We start from the raw sequence: 15,323 nt of genomic DNA on the forward strand, positions 1-15,323 counted from the left end.
TGTATTTTTGTGTTGAAAACAGTGAATGTTTTTTTTTGAATGAGCTAAGATACAAGTAAAACTGGACTTAAGACATTTGACTTACGTTTATGTATATTTACACCATAAACAAATTGACACTAACAAGAACTAATAATTCCATTAAAAATTTAACAGTGAAATTTGTTTCACATATGTATATTAAGTATTTACTGTCTTTATATAGACATAAAATGAAATGCTATAATTATCCCCTTAGACAGTAATTTACAGAAATTCAAATGTCCTATACTCAATACAGTACACAGATAGATCTGTATAGTGTACAGGTTTCAGGTAATTATTCTTGATGTGGCAAATGAAGAGGTTAACAGTAAACACTGTGTTTACACAGACATTGCTGTATGTTAAGATGAAGAACATGTAAACATTTGGTTATGAAGACCTGCTACCATCTTGTCATCCTGCGGTACCAGACCCTTTTATCTGTCAATACTTTGGACAATACACCTCTTGTCCTCACATGCAGTCGGCACAATGACAAGAAAAGACTTTAACTCTGTGTCAATACTCGCATGTCAAACGACAGCTCAGAGACTTTTAAGACTGCAGTTATGAGGGGAAGCTGCCTACATTACTGTGTATGTGCTTACATTGGCTTCTCAGTTCCTGTCAACAATAATACAGTTGTATCTTCTCATGCCAGAAAACAGTAGCTCCAATTTAGAAATGGCAGAACGCCATCTATCATCAGATGGTTTTGAGGGTGAAAAAGATAAACAAAGTTGCCTCGACCAGTAAAAATGCTGCATAATCAGCCGCCAATCAAAAAGATACTGTTGCTGGTTCTCTATGTCAAGTGCAAAGTGTCAGCTGCTAAGTGTGCGTCAAAAAGGTGCAAAGTCACACTGTTTTGTAACCGGAACACTGTCGATCAACACACTTGTTGCTGGTTGTTGCTCTCAGGAAGTGCTGCTTCTCTTTCTGGTCCTTGGTCTTCTCTTCAAGATTTCTTCTTCTTGGTCACTTTCACAATCTCTCTGAAAAACAATTGTGTATCATTATAGCTATTGCTATGGAGGTGAAAGATTTTGATAAATAAACAGAACTCACAAAATGTATTGTATTGAAAAAGCAGGGTCCAGAATTAGTAACAGCACCCTAAAATATCTGCTTAAACATGTAATGTCTTGAGACCAGAGTAATACAGTTCATAGTAGGTACAGTAGTATTTACAGCATTATGGCTGTAAACAAATACAACATCTACTATAATTATCACAGTTACTTTTAAAGAAATAGTTTAACATCTTAGGATATATGCTTACTTGCTTTCTTGCTAACAGTTAGATACTAAGGTCTATATAATTTTCACGTCTGTACAATAAATATATGGCTTCAGCAAGCAGCTGGTTAATGTAGCTTAGCATAAAGACTGGAGGCAGATGGAAACAGCTAGCATGGCTCTGCCCAAAAGTAACATCTACCTACCAGCACCTCCAAAGCTCACAAATAAACACTTTATATCTTGTGTAAAGAGTAGAAATGAAAAATTGTGGATTTACAAGGGTTTATAAGCCAGACAATTTTTTTGCCAGAGAGTTGTGATTTCCTTAAGCCTCAATTTGTTGACGAGCAACTTCAAACAAGAAAAATGGTCTGGCACATGACCCCTCATAAAACCATAACTTGTCATTTTTACTCCTTAGTTTTTGTATAAATTAAACAAAGGAGATATAAAGTGAGCTTTTGATGTGCTGGTAGGTGGATTTTGTTACCTTCAGTCAGAGCCAGGCTGTTTCTTCCTGGTTCCAGTCTTTATGCTAAGCTAAGCTAACTGGCTGCTGGTTGTAGCTTCATATTGTACTGTACAGACATGAAAGTTGTATCAGTTGTGTCAATTTACTCCCAACAAGAAAGTGCAATGTAAAATTCCTAAAATGTCAAACTGTCCAGACTGAGTCATGGCTGTCATCTTAACAACAGTGTTTTCTTACCCCATCTTGCTCAGGCAGCTTGTTGCCCTTCTTCATGATCCGCGTTAAGTGGTTGCACAGAGCCACAATTCTGAATGACAACTGTAAAAGAAAAAGTCTCCAAATCAAACAAGAGTAACATTTTTATAGAACCCTGATTTGCTTTAAAGAAATAATCCAACTGTGCTCCAAATACTGCACTTTACCTTCCACCTGCGTCTGGCGTACTGTCTCCTGAAGTTCTCCAGGTTTACCACTGACAACCTCTTCACCATGGCCTGTCTGGGATTCAGAGGCTGCAGAGACACATTGAGGTATGAAATGGCAGAAGAAGTATCTCTCATGTTAATCTCAAATTAAGTTCATAAACAGAATGCTCATCATCTGGTTTTCATTGGAGAATAAAAAAACATAATACAAAAGGAAATAAACACAGATTAATCACAGTAACAGTGTTGATGGGCTATATAATAAATAATGAACATTTATTTCAGTGCTTTTGACAACAGTGTGCATATCAAAGGCAAGACAAAAAAGTGTCTATTTATATCTGTTGAGAAGCTAAAAAAAAAGACAAAAAACACCGATGAAGAAGTGACGCATTGTTAAACACTCAAGATCTTATCATAGATGTTGTTTTTCCTGTCGGCTCATAGAACATCTCCAAGAAAGAAATAAAAAAGATTTTCAAAACAAACTAAAAAAATTAACTTTCATTAAAAGGGCACATTTGAATCTATATGAAATAATGTGAAAAAAATCATTTATAACTACAAAAGTTACTTTACAAATGGAAAAAAACATCAATGTACAGTCTAAAAAAGTAGACTGGAATGAAAAAATAAACCAAAAGTTGTGAACTTCTGTTACATTCCATTGAAAAGAACCGTCATTTTATCCTGTGTCTTTGTCTGGCCATGACACAATAAAAACATTCATAACCAATATTTACCTTCATTATCACTAAGCTGTCAAAATAAAAAGCCACAAAACCCGCTTCATCAAAAAGAGCAGTGCATAAGTTTAATCGTCTGTTAATATCACTTCAAGTTCAGAATAATTCCTAATATTGTGCCGCAGTTTGCCACTTAAAGGAATAGTTTGACATTTTGTCAAACGTGCTTATTTGCTTTCTTGCTGAGTTAAGATCAATACCTTATATCTGCCTGTTAAATATGAAGCTGCAGCCAGACGGCAGTTAGCTTAGCTAAGGACTGGGAGCTAAGCTATCAACTACCTGTTAGCCTGACTCTAGATGCAAATGTAACAACAAATACATGTTGTATATCATTTGTTTAACCCAAACAAAAAACATAGTGTTAAGATGACTTTATGCAGGGTTCTGTGCTACACCAACAATTTCCTGAAGCACTGTCATCAGTCACCACACATGGCCAAGAAAGTCCTTTACATAACTCCCCATAAAACCACAATGCATTGTTTTTACACTTCGCTTTTGTAATGCTTGGACAAGCAACATGTAACAAGTTAAATATGAGCTTTAGAAGCGCTGATAGTTTTTTTTTTTTTTTTTTACAATCAGAAAGAGCTAGGCTAGCTGTTTAACCCTGTTTCTAATCTTTGTGCAAAGCTAAGCTAACCCTCTCCTGCCTGTAGCTTCATATTTACTGGACAGACATAAGAGTGGTATTCATCTTCTCATCTAACTCCTGCCAAGAAAGTAAATGTGCATTTCCACACAATTCTATTTGTATACGAACTACTCTTTTAACTGAAAAGTATTGTTTACAGAACACAAAAGCAATAAAGTAAATGTAAAGACTATAAAGCTATACATTCAAAAATTTGTGTTGCTGAAAAAATCACTGTGTTGAAATCAAACAGACTCATTTTCGAAAACATGTTAAGAGCTTGAAGTTCAATAAAAGCGTGTCATCTTCAGATCTTCATCTGTGTGCCTTAGCCAGACTCTGTGAGTGGCTGTTCCTCAGGGCACAGTTCCCCTCCACAGGACTGATGCAGCAGCTCCTTCAGTGCCTGCTTCACATCCATGTTCAGACTGCTGCTGTGGATGCTGCTGTTAGCTCCTTCTGGATGCAGAGAGCTCATCACCTCCTGCAGCCACTGCATTTCAGAGTTCAGCTCCTGCCTCAGAGCATCCAGCTGGCTCTGCCTCTGGTTGTGCTTTCCGCTGATACTCTCCAGACTGGCATCTACGGCTTTCATGTCCTCCTGCAGCAGCCTCCTAGTGGCCTCCACTTTACGAAACTCATAGTGGATCTGGGAGAGCTGCTTCCTCGCAGTCTCACTCTCCTCCTTGTACCAGGCCTCCTTGTCATTGTAGATGGAGAGCAGTGCCTCTAAGTCACCCTGGAGAGTGTGGTGGGATCCTGCCACCTCTGATAGCCCCGTCTCCATCAGGCTAATGTCTTCCACCACGTGGGCAAAACGCTCAAAGTTGGCATATGTGTTGTTCTGGGGCATGCTGGAATGCAGCTGGATGGTGTACTCCTTCAGACGCTTCGTCTTCAGCTGCTCCAGTTTCTTCTCAGCCTCGGGGGCGGCGCTGTCCTCCTCTATGTGGCCACAGGACTTCAGACAGAAGGGTGGAGGGGGGACACTGAGTGAGAGGCTGTCTCATTGGTGATTCACCAATTTTTCAGAGATTCAGCGGTGAATATCCCAGCAGACTTGGTACTGTAGGATTAGTGTGTGACCCTACAGCAGAAGCCATGGCAGGTAAGAGCGCCAAAAACACAACAGACATTCCAGTTGAGTGCGTTAAGTTTCCCGGTTTCATGCGAATGTATCCAAACAGGATGAAGACTCCATAGCAAAACACTATTCCCATGCATTTCAGCAGCCAATATTGGAGTAGACGTCTTTGAGATTACAGGTTGTTAAATGTCCATGCCGTTAAAAACACAATTAGTGAGATGTTGCTTCACCTTGATAACTTGAATATCTAGACAAAGGGACTATTTCAGACTGCAAAAAACAACCGTACAAGATGTGTTGTGCTCACTGTGTTGATAGCTGATAGGGGAGAAAATACTCCCAGGGGGGTGGGGCTTGGTGGGGTTGGAGTGATGGAAACAATACACTGTACAGCAACTGTTATAAACTACGTTTTCAGCGAGCTAGAGCATATTACTTAACTCCTTTGAGCCTGTAGTCTTTTTTTTTCTTTTTTGAACAAACAAACCTGTTACCCTGCTTGACATGGACTGTTACGTGTTGTCTCACATGTCTGGGTGGACTGTTGACCATAGTTATTAAGAACACCAAAAACATGCCATAATACAGCATAAATCAAGTGCATACCTTAATCCAGGGATGGTTGAGGGCGTCTTGTATGGTCATCCGTTTTCTGAAATGATGGGAGAGAGAAGAGGAAAATGCAGCTGAGTAAATACACTTGAACAACTCCGTCAGAGCATGTTGGTCAGTCATACACTGGACTGTGAGTCTCTGGGGTATATGTTGCAGACCAGTATCACTTTCACAGCAATATTCGGTTTCCGTAAAATCTTTTCAGTGGAAACACATGTTAAGCAAAGAGAACAGAATCACATGGTACAAAGAAAGACAGGTATTACATAATGCGCTGTCTGAGGTAATACGTTTACTGTGTAAATAAAGTTTATTTAGCTTATCTTCATTAGTGTATCACATTGTGTACCCAAATCCTTGCTCTGGATTTCTGGGGACTGATTGGCCTTTCATTCTCAGTTGGATCAGGACTGCACATTTTATGCACTCAGGATTTATGGCAGTGAAACCTCTAATGCTGGGCTTTGTACTGGAATTGTCAGACTTGACCTTTGGCCTTCAGCTGTTTGTCAGCGACCCATTTTTTTTTTTTTTTTTTTTACCTCGTGTCCTTCTCCAGAAGTTGTTTGATGAAGCTCTTGGCCAGCTCGCTCGTGTTGCTGAAGAACTCTTCATCGAACTCATAGTTCATGGCAGAGATGTTCCCCAGTGTTTCCTGCTTTGTGTCTCCAAGGAAAGGCGACGCGCCGCTCAAACTGAAACAACAACACAGACATTCACACACTGACTAAGACCTTCCTCGATAATCTCTTTAGGTACATTAAGATTCCCATTCATAATCATGAATCACCCCAACTTACAGTATATATGTGATGACTCCAATGCTCCTGTGAAAAACAGCACAAGGTTAATCCAAAGTTATGCACTGCAACCTGTTGTATGGAAGGCAGCAGAGTCAGAGGTAATTAAAGGATCTTACCACATGTCTGCCTCCAATCCCAGTTGCTCATAGTTGACTATCTCTGGAGCTGAAAATAGACAGCACACACACACACACACACACACACACACACTGCATCACAAACAGGCCAAACACCGAGCCTCCTCTTAAAATGTCCTTCAGTGCAAAACATTTCTCATAGAGAACACTTACCAACAAATTCGGGAGTGCCAAAAATATTTTTGAAATCTGCCCCAGCTTCTATTTTGTGCGCCAGTCCAAAGTCTATGAGTTTGATGCGGGGCAGGGTAACGTTCCTGTCCAGCAGCATTATATTCTCAGGCTGAAGTGCAAAAACAACAAAACACAAAGGCACATTCGTCAGAAGATTTCCTCCAGTACCAAGATTGGGTAATACATAAAGAAGGCTAAATAACAGAAGTTACCTGATTACAGCCACCTTGTGCGTAAGCATTAAAGAAAGACATTGCAATAATTAAAGTCATACTTGTTATATAATATTAAAAGGAGAATTTTCCAATTTTCTGTCAATCTGTCTTTTCCCTAAAATCAATTAAGCTTAATTTTTTTTGCAAATTTAGAGAAGTTCAGACTTTACTGTGTTGCTGTGAACGGCATCAAGAGTGAAGAGGAGTCGCAGCTGTGTATAAACAGGACAGTGACTTTCAGAGAGCAGCGTGGGTGGCACCGCTCTCTGAAAGTCAAGAGATAACCTATTGGTGTGTGTATCTGAGAGTCTGGACCTCAGCCACAGAAAACAGGAAGGATGTGTGATTCAGAAAAGCGAGACCTTACTGACACGTACATCAGACACCTGCTATATATATATATATATATATATATGTATGTTTCACATGGTCCTGCTCGTCCTTGCGTGTACGTAACATTGCAGTTGTTATGGAGGTTAAGAATTTCATCTCCAACGCGAGACAAATATAGTTTTGCGTGTGATGCACAGATGGAGCATGTTGTACCTTTAGATCGAAGTGTGCGATCCTCTTGGAGTGAAGGTACTGGACTCCATCCAGGACCTGTTTGATAAACTGAGTGGCCTCCTCTTCACTGAGAGACTCCTTCTGAGCCAAGAAGTCAAACAGCTCTCCTCCAGAGACCCTGCAACACACACACACACACACACACACACACACACACACACACACACTCCTGTGACTCATCCTGTGGGCTCAAATAATCTGGAGTGAGGGCTGGCTTCAATTTTATCTAAAGTGTGTTCTCAGGATGTGGATGGGCTTGTCCTGGATGCCTTACATATGTTTGTTTGTGGTAAACATTTGGGTCTGTCTTGCATCACCTTGTCCTACTTATGAATCATTGTAGTTCTACATTAACTTCGTAAAGAGCTGCAAACAGTATAAAGCGTCCTTTGACCACCAGGCAGCCCATAAGCATGATGTTCTTTTACATTCATACAAAGGAAACATAATAGATGAATAACTGAATGATGCACAGTGTGTCATCCTGCAGCTAACAGTCTGTCAGTCAATTCACCCCTGCTTTGATTGGACTGAGCTTTTAATTAGTCCTAATTGGGGCCCTCCATGTTCCCAGGCACTCTCTGGCCCTCTGAGGCCTCTTTTCAACACAAGCACGTCTGACTCTGTGAAAAACATTCGGTTCTTTCTGGCGCACACGATCCCGGCAAAAAGGATTTCAAACAAACAATTTATGCTAAACAAACTCACGGGTCACAGATCAGATTGTGTGTAGATGTTTGGATATTTGAAGGTGTAACAAGCATCTGTTCTTTTAATCGTGGGGATATTGTGACTTGTTGGACCATGCGGTGACTCACAGTTCCAGGATAAGCACCACGTCCGTGCGGTTCTCGTACACGTCGTGCAGCGCTACGACGTTGGTGTGCTGGAGCTCCTGCAGGATGCCCACTTCCCTCTCAATCTCCTCTCTTCTTACGCCCCGTCTGCTGGCCCGACTCTGGCGCTTCTTGATGAACTTGGCAGCATATTCAGTGCCTGTGCTCTTCTCTTTGCAGCGCTTGACTATTGCAAACTGCCCACTGCGGACACAAAAAGACATTATTTAATGCTATTATTACTGTTTTTCTTTTAATGTGGCAAATGATTAATCTCTTACGATCCTTTATTTGTGTTAAGCTTTGTAAATCATTTCTAAAAAAATCCTTAACAATTAACAGCAGGATACAGCTACAGGTGAAGACAGATGTCAGGGAGGAAGCCGTGTGTCAAACCCAGCTGAAATATTGTGGTAGAGTTCATCACTTCCTGTTTCCTAGCCAGACAAAGAACAATCAGACGGGCCAGCAGTGTGGACAGAGCTGCTGTCCTCCCACTCCAGCAACTCTTCCTGCCAAACTTCTGGCCATCCTCAAATGATCAGTCCACTGAAAAAATCCCAGAAACTCTAAATATTTCACAACAGAGGTGTGGCTTGGAGACCATCTCTCAGTGGAAAATTGTATCATTTATCACTGTGCTATTGTTTTTTTACATGGTAGAGTTTGACTAGGACTCCACCAGTAAATTCAGTGTAACATGTTTCCTTCATCGTCACTGTCCCCTAACATAACCACATAGTCATTTCACTCATAATTGACCCACTGACAAGCTGAATGAAATCTTCCAGCACCGTCGCCCAGTTAAATATACAGTATGCTGTGAGTCTCCACGACTTAATCATCAGACCAGTCCTTGTAATCTCAGACTTGACTCAGCCTGCTGCCACTCCTGCTGCTTTACATGCTTCCTGCTGCTGTGGGCTGACCTGCCCACTCCATACATTCAGACTGTGAAAACAAGCCTGTCAGTCACTGATCAGTCAGTAATAAGCCACAAAAAGACATGAGAGTGATTGTGGTGTGACAGATAGCAAAGACTTTCTGTGTATGGAGGATGAGCATTGTCTTTGAATACTCAGTCATGTGTATAAAGAACATGGCTGGATGAAATATACTAAAGCTGATGGACCCATGAGTTTGCAAATTCTGCAATGCAACAGAGACGCCTCGTATTTTTAGAAACAGTGAAAGAACACACAGAGGGGGGAGGACGAGATAATCGCTGGCAGGCATTTCATATATTTTGGACATAACTGTCCACACAGAGATTCCAGGGTGGCTGTGAGAGGCTGTCCGGTCTGTGTCCACTATCATCATGGTGTCTAGTGGGCTAAGAATAGCCCTGCTTTTCTCCACCTGCCACCTCTCTGCTGCTGTTAATGCTGCTGCTGCTGCTGCTGCTGCTGCTGCTGCTGCTGCTGCCAGGGAGAAAGAAAAGGCCTGCTGAGCCGGAGGAGTGGAAAGAGAAGACGTGTGGAAAGGATGAGTGTTAAGAGGGGCTGCGGGATAAAGGACAAGAGTCTAAAAACATATGGATACCCACTCTGCTGCTGCCAGTGTCCTGCTGTCATATCACAGCAGTTTCCACTTGTACTTTCAAAGAGGGCTTACACAGAGATAGCTCCAGCGCATCACAAAACAAATACATGGATTAAATGCAATCAAACGACAGGATCGGCTTTGCGGTTTAAAGTAGCCCCGGTGAATTGTTAGCCTTTCTGTAACTGCATCAGTGTGGGACGGGTGAGCCAGTTTGCTCCTTTTGAGACACACCCTGTCCTGTGCTTACTCAGTTGTATGATCACATGTGGCCTATTAAAATTGCCTTGCTCAAAAACAACAAAACAACATTTACTGAAGTGTATTTTACCAGCCCAGATCCATCAATTAAACTGGATGAACAACTTTCAATATTATGCAAATGAGTACAGCAACAATCCACAGTAGTGATAGGTGAAGTCTGTGCAGGTTTTTGGGGTTTAACTTCACTACAATGCTTTCGAACACTCTCACAATTTATGACTCAGTATAGCTTAGAGAGGTATCTTGTCAACTGCAAAGCCCCAGGCAATTATTAAGATCATTTAATTTGTATCAGAGCAACAAAACAAGATCAGATTTTGCGAACATGTCCCAACAGGGAATGCAGTAGAGAGGGAGAGAGAGTGGGGGAGGCATGTAAATCGTAACAAAGAGTCACACATGCTGCGAAGGGGAAAATAAAAACAGGGAGGGTGGGGTGATGAACCAAAGTAACGTGGAATCTCGAATGCTGCCTCTGAATGTTCTATTCACAGGATATCTGCACCCCTGAGACGTCCCAGAGAGGCTGACCCTGTTTAAGATGACTATGATAATGTGTGAATTGAAGAGGAGGGTAAGTCACACAATGAATTCCACTCGCAAGTACCCTCAGGAGGAGAAACAGTCACATGGCAGGAGCAGCAACAGTGTCCTTGATTTGCCTGTTTAAGCCGGACTGAACAGAAAAACCCCTCGTGTTGATGGTTGCAGCCCAAATGCGAGAAAGTGCTCAACACAAATGTCAATGTCGGGGCTAAGGGCTTTACTTTAGTGTTGTTACGACGTGTAGAGTAACAGCGGAGAGAGCAGTGATGCTGGGAGTGGTATTCCACAACGGGCCAGGCGTGCCGGCTGTCTTAGCTCTAAGCCAGCCAGTGGGGCTGAAAGTACCATCTCTCCACAGAGTTTCCACTTCCAACAGCTGAAGGTCATTATCCACAGCCAAGGTTGGAGGAATGCTCGGACAAGTGGCGCCGGCCCAATATTTAAACACATTTCTCAACTGAACAACCTCAGGGGCGGCGTGACAATGAAAGCCAGATTCATAATTGACCAAGCCCTGTCCCTAACCACCTCTACCATCTGTACATCGAACATGAGGGGAGCAGCTCAGACCTCTAAAATGTGACTCATCATTGCAGAAAACATCGTTTCTGTTTATAAGCCACTATATCTGCTATTATTATGAAACACCTCAACATTTATGCCCTCAAACTGTTCAGGACGCGGTAGATTCCTGCTGGTTTTGAAGTGGGCCAATGTCAACAAAACACCTGTGGCGTGGCAAGGCTGTATGGGTGTTTGCTGACAGTAACGGGATGACCTCTGTCAAACAGGAACTCCGGGAATGTCCAAGAGGTCAACATGGAGTTCCCTCCACTAGGCTGCACTGAATAAACACATTTTTCACCCACTCAACAGCAGGAATGTGTGTTCTTCAGAGCTGACTACATGCATTCTTGACCTGCTCCTTGTGAGTGCATGCCTACTGTCCGTGCTATAGATAAACCTAGTACTGTAAATCCCTTTGGAGAAATTCTAGCACTTTACTGCGTTCATCAGGAGCACCTGTCTGCCTCTCGACTGTCAGTTCTTTCCACTTCAACACATCAAGTGTGTGAACGCTGCTGCCTTAAATGTGCATCTCTGCCCTCGCTGCATCCTCACCCAGGAAAACAATCTTCTGAAACCTCAAAACATTTGCCTGATTCACTTCCTTTTGCATGAATTTGCCTGATGTTTCTAGAAATTACAAATTGGGAAACACTTTGCATACCAGGTGTGGTGAGACATCGCCTTTTCCCAGTTCCTGCATTAGAAATTTTAATAATTTAATGGCAAGATTCTACAACTACGCTGACATCTCTGTGAGACTGTATTTTGGGACGGTGGTTCAGTTCAGCTAGATGCTAACCTTAGCATGCTAACATGCTTAAAATGGCAAAGCTCAGATGCTGACGTTTAGCAGGTATAATGTTTACCATATTGGTTTAGCGTGTTAGCACACTTCACATTCAGTACAAAGTACAGCTGAGGCTGATGGGAATGTTGTTAGATTTGTAGGTAGCCTATTTGACTGTAAATCACAAATTCAAATTTTGACCTTAAGGCAGCACCAGATTAAAAGTTAAGGGATCACTAAAGTGATTATAATTCACCCTGAGGTGGATTTTTATGTCATGGCAATCCATCTATAGTTCGACAGTTGTCATATTACCAAGAAACAAAAATGTCATCTTCATGGTGGCGCTAGAGGAAAAGTCAGGGGATCACCAAAGTCAGTGTGATTCAGCATCTGGAGACCAAGAATGTCTGTTCAAAATTACATGTCAATAGCATCCAATAGTTGTTGAGATATTTCAGGTCAATCACAGAGTCATGCTGCCTTTGAGGCTAATAATGCCGCAGACCCATGACCGTATGAACTAACCAATGTGAAAGCTGTGAAGGAGTCACCACGGCTGAATTGTCATATTCACTATGACGTAAGAGCAGTATTTACAGATTTCAAAACTGAGAGGAAGTTTACAAGCCATTTATTTATGTTCAGGCATGCAGAGACAATGTGCTTCCTACCCAACAGTGCATCCTGTGAATTCTTCTCATTGCTTGATGATGACTAAGAAAGAGGATGTTTTTTTCATTCAGCAAGTGTTACATGACCGCCACGATATCAGCTTCTAGTAAAGGCAGAAGTAAAAGTAGTTCTCAGACCAAACATGCTCGTGGTCATGACCAAACATGGACAAGTATGAATGTGTTGTCGACAGGTAGAGTTCGCACAGTCCACCATCTGCCCAGAGGTCCTTTTTCTCAGCCATTGCCTTGATGGTAATTTGCATAACAGCTCACCATGGTCTTACCAGTCTCATGGGAGTGCTAGTGGCAGCTGTGGACTCACACTGAGACACTTCCTACTGTATGTCATCATCAGTGTCATCACTCAGATGGTAAGACAGGTACAGTTGTCAGTAAATGCCTCACATCTCAAGCAAAGGGGTGTTTCACAGATAGGTTTACCTAAAACTCTCTGTCAGCTGTGGAAAGAAACATTGAGTACGAGTGCGTGGGTTCCTGTGACATTAAAATCTGTCAACAGGGGCACGGGTGTGATGAATCGACTTTCCTGTGATGAATGGCTCAACAGTTCCATGGAGCACAGAGCATTAAATACTCCAGACCGATCAGTTTTTGGCCCCCTTCATCGAATTTCCCCACCCTCTTGAAAGGACGATTGAGTAACAGTTCCACTTTAGTGCACAATGGAGAGGTCTGAACCCATGAGGTTCTCACAACCTGTGGGCGGGCTGGGCTGCAGCCTCCAAAACCGACTAGAAAGCTGTCCCAACAAGACAGAAGAGCTACAAGCGTAAAATTCAGCTGCTGAACAGGTGATAAAATTCTCAGATGAGATCTATGTTTGGAAAAAGTCCTGTGGTTTTCAGTCACCAACATCTGCAGCTTTTAACCACATTCACTTTAAGTTTCTCTTTCTCATGAGAAGACAGCTGAACACAACAGTACAGAGCTCAGCTCACAGCTGAGTTCTCTTCTCAAGCAACATGTTTTCAATTCAGATATTGTCTTTACCTCAACCTGAAAGTTGTCCTTATTAAGGACTTATCACTAATCTATAAAGCATTAGTAAATGTTATTAACCAGTAATAAATCATTATTTCCAACTTAAAAAACCCTGAATAATGGGTGGCTTATTAGAAAGCCGTACTCATTATACTTCCAGATCTCGGTTAATCATAATAGTATTCAATCTTTTCATTCACAGATGAATTTGAATGTTTCATATGGGAAAATATGAGGAAACCCCACTGTGAAATACAATAAAAGTTTAAATGCTGGAAATGAAACCGGTTGATTGAAGTCATGCAAATGCAGCTGGAGCACCTATTTCAACAGCAGGTCTCAGTTTGTCCTGTCAGGGTGTGTCAAAGAGGCTGTGCAGCAAATGGGCAGCAAACACTGGGATATAATGTAGTGAAAGGTTACAGGTCAGACGATTTCCCTTCACACCCTCTCTATCTGTTAACAAGTGGTGCATATGCACAAGCCGTCCTTCCGTTCAAAATTAATTTGTAGCTTCCTCAATCCATATTGCACTCAGCCAACTTCCTATAATTCATTTCCCCATGGGAAAGGGTTTCCTTGATGTCTGCTCTGTGCAGGTTTGATTAACATATTTACCTTCAACACATCGATCCACCACCCAGAATCAGGTCGCGAAACATCAGCTCAAATCATATTCTCTCTCCCAGATTGAACACACTGTGGCCAAACAGAGCTTGTGTTCATGGGGTGCGTTCACTTTTGAAACTTTATCTCTCGCTGTAAACTTCAACCTACTTTAACAGAGCGGCACTCCCCATTTCAAGCTTTAACAGGCCAGCTGTTTGCATACTTACATACATACACACACGTGGACCACTGCTTCAGGAGGCACGCAGGGGAGAGCCGAATCACACTCTGACTCATAACAAAGTGAAGGGGAACAATTTTGTGGAAACAAGCTGGAAACAAACATCTTCACACTCACCTTCCTAGTTCTTCTCCAATTTCATAGAAATCATCCACATTCTGTTGCTTGAATACCGCCATGCCAGGTGTCTTCATCGATCTAGCTTATCTCCTTGATATACACCACTTCAGGCTGTCTATCTCCACAAGTCCAACCCTGTGGATTCAAAGAGGTGGATACAAGAGCGATGAAAATGTTGGCTGCACGTTCCAGCATGCAATAGAGCATTCCAACTTAGAGGTGTACCTACTTTCACCTTCCTGTTTACGAAGCCTAAACACTCTAACAAGTGCAAAGGAAAAAAGAAGTACACTTAGTCTGCCTTTTACTAGTCTAAATACTGATTATTGGCTTAAAAATTTAGTAAGTACAACTCACATTACTGTGCCAAGCTGGGCAGTATAACAGAGTTCAGTTCTTGTGATTATAACAGGATTATAAATTATAAGAAAAGAGCATTTTGGGTAATTAGGGCAGGGTATCTGTTGTGAAACATTTTGTCCAGCAAAAAGGCTGACGCTGGCAACAACATATTCTTTGTAAATTTTTAGAAAATAACCATTATTCCTACCATGAATAAGAAGGTAAATATAAAATGGCAATTAACTGTACAGCACAGGAATTGACACATATGTGCATGCTAGTGTGAAGAAAAAAAAAAAAGAACTGAAATACCACTAACTTCCCATCTAGTAAGTTTCATGTCACACATGAAGTGGCTCAACAAACTGGCTGCAGTAGCAAGTCTTACCTTCTGTCAGACGCAGAGCTGGTGATAAACTTGCATCAGTTCCCACGTCTCCTACTGCTGGTCGGCTCTCGTCATGTCTGCAGTTCAGCCACCAAACTGCCCCTTTAATGTCTCTGTTGTTCTCTGTCACTTATGGCAGCACCATCAGGCTTTTGAGTCTGCAGAAGTCCCGCCCCCTGATGGCTCCATTATGAAACTGTAGCATGAGAGAAGCAGGCTGTCAGTAAAGATGACTGATGTTATCTGGCGTTTAGT

At 41.8% G+C, this 15,323-nt stretch overlaps 1 protein-coding gene across 2 annotated transcripts; it reads right to left on the bottom strand.

Moving 5' to 3' along the window:
- Positions 1–15,228, bottom strand: dapk2 (death associated protein kinase 2). Of its 2 annotated transcripts, XM_022754195.1 has the most exons (12): positions 15,069–15,213; positions 14,336–14,473; positions 7,963–8,184; positions 7,124–7,262; positions 6,342–6,471; positions 6,168–6,216; positions 6,049–6,075; positions 5,791–5,943; positions 5,240–5,285; positions 2,161–2,250; positions 1,976–2,056; positions 1–1,019 (listed from the first exon to the last, which is right to left on the bottom strand). In XM_022754195.1, the coding sequence occupies exons 2-12, from the start codon at positions 14,410–14,412 to the stop codon at positions 942–944; spliced, it is 1,092 nt and encodes a 363-aa protein (XP_022609916.1). In that variant the 5' UTR covers positions 14,413–14,473; positions 15,069–15,213; the 3' UTR covers positions 1–941. The 2 variants fall into 2 exon arrangements, with proteins under 2 accessions (XP_022609916.1, XP_022609915.1); XM_022754194.1 differs by lacking the exons at positions 1–1,019; positions 1,976–2,056; positions 2,161–2,250 and adding an exon at positions 3,556–4,507 and having other exon boundaries at positions 15,069–15,228.
- Positions 15,229–15,323: the final 95 nt, after the last annotated feature.

The sequence above is a fragment of the Seriola dumerili genome, unplaced genomic scaffold, assembly GCF_002260705.1.
Source record: "Seriola dumerili isolate Sdu_G_001 unplaced genomic scaffold, Sdu_1.0 BDQW01000219.1, whole genome shotgun sequence".
Taxonomy (NCBI): domain Eukaryota; kingdom Metazoa; phylum Chordata; class Actinopteri; order Carangiformes; family Carangidae; genus Seriola; species Seriola dumerili.

Excerpts from the sequence above, each read along its gene's own strand:
- dapk2 (XM_022754194.1), bottom strand. The coding sequence starts at position 14,412 with ATGAAGACACCTGGCATGGCGGTATTCAAGCAACAGAATGTGGATGAT. Across the intron at positions 8,185-14,335 it reads ATTGGAGAAGAACTAGGAAG|TGGGCAGTTTGCAATAGTCA; the intron begins GTGAGTGTGAAG and ends TTGTGTCCGCAG. Across the intron at positions 5,286-5,790 it reads CTTCTGGAGAAGGACACGAG|AAAACGGATGACCATACAAG; the intron begins GTAAAAAAAAAA and ends CCATCATTTCAG.